The sequence below is a fragment of the Monoraphidium neglectum genome (assembly GCF_000611645.1).
Source record: "Monoraphidium neglectum strain SAG 48.87 unplaced genomic scaffold scaffold06176, whole genome shotgun sequence".
In the NCBI taxonomy this organism is placed as follows: Eukaryota; Viridiplantae; Chlorophyta; class Chlorophyceae; order Sphaeropleales; family Selenastraceae; genus Monoraphidium; species Monoraphidium neglectum.
This window is the reverse complement of record NW_014007460.1, coordinates 1-703: the sequence shown is the minus strand read 5'-3', so window position 1 is coordinate 703 and position 703 is coordinate 1. Positions and strand designations below refer to the sequence as shown.

The following is a 703-nucleotide window of genomic DNA, read 5'->3' as shown; positions in this document are numbered from 1 at the left end:
CCCCCGCCCTCCCCCCAAAACCCTGCATGAAATGCTGACCCGCGGCGCCCCCTGTGAGTATCTCCTTGGCGTATGAGGGGGACACCGTGGTCACAGCATTGGAGTACACGATGCCACCCTGCATGGGGGAGGGTGTAGGGAGGGTATGACCTCTGGAACTTGTGGTCTGACGGGTAGCACGCGGGCAGTTCATTGCTGTTTTGAGGGGACGAGGAGGACGGCTCGAAACACAATGCGGCTGCCTGCTGTGGCAGGGGGGATGGCGGGGGTGCGTGGCGGCCAGACACGGCCGGCTGCGGCTCTTGGGATTTGATGGAATCGAGCCCAGCGCCCGCCCCGCCACCCGTGCCGGGCCGAAACCCACCCTGGGTGGTTCCAGGATTGGCCCCCCCACTTGACACATACTCCCGATTACCCCGTTGCCATACCCCCCCCCCCACACACACACACAACCACCCCCATCTTGCCTTCATGAGGTTGAGTCTCTCTGGGTTGTGCCCTATGGTCCTCTCGTCCAGGGCGCGGTCGATGACGGCAAACTGCTCCCCGGGGATGCCTGGGGTACAACGGGGGGAGGGTGGGTTGAGGGTGTGTGTGTGCGTGTGCGTGTGCGTGTGCGTGTGCGTGTGCGTGTGCGTGTGCGTTAGCGTGTGCGTGTGCGTGTGCGTGTGCGTGTGCGTGTGTGAGGGTGTGTGTGAGGGTG

The 703-nt window shown here is 64.4% G+C and overlaps 1 protein-coding gene across 1 annotated transcript in view; it reads right to left on the bottom strand.

Annotated features, from left to right (window-relative positions):
* The window catches only part of MNEG_16264 (starch synthase), a gene marked incomplete at both ends in the record, with an annotated part of 2,577 nt that extends 2,174 nt beyond the window's left edge, over positions 1 to 403 (bottom strand). The window contains 2 exons of the mRNA XM_014035266.1: positions 40 to 118; positions 365 to 403. Of these exons, the coding sequence (XP_013890720.1) occupies positions 40 to 118; positions 365 to 403 (118 nt within the window). The remainder of the gene's footprint in view (positions 1 to 39; positions 119 to 364) is intronic.
* Between the last annotated feature and the right edge of the window lie 300 nt (positions 404 to 703).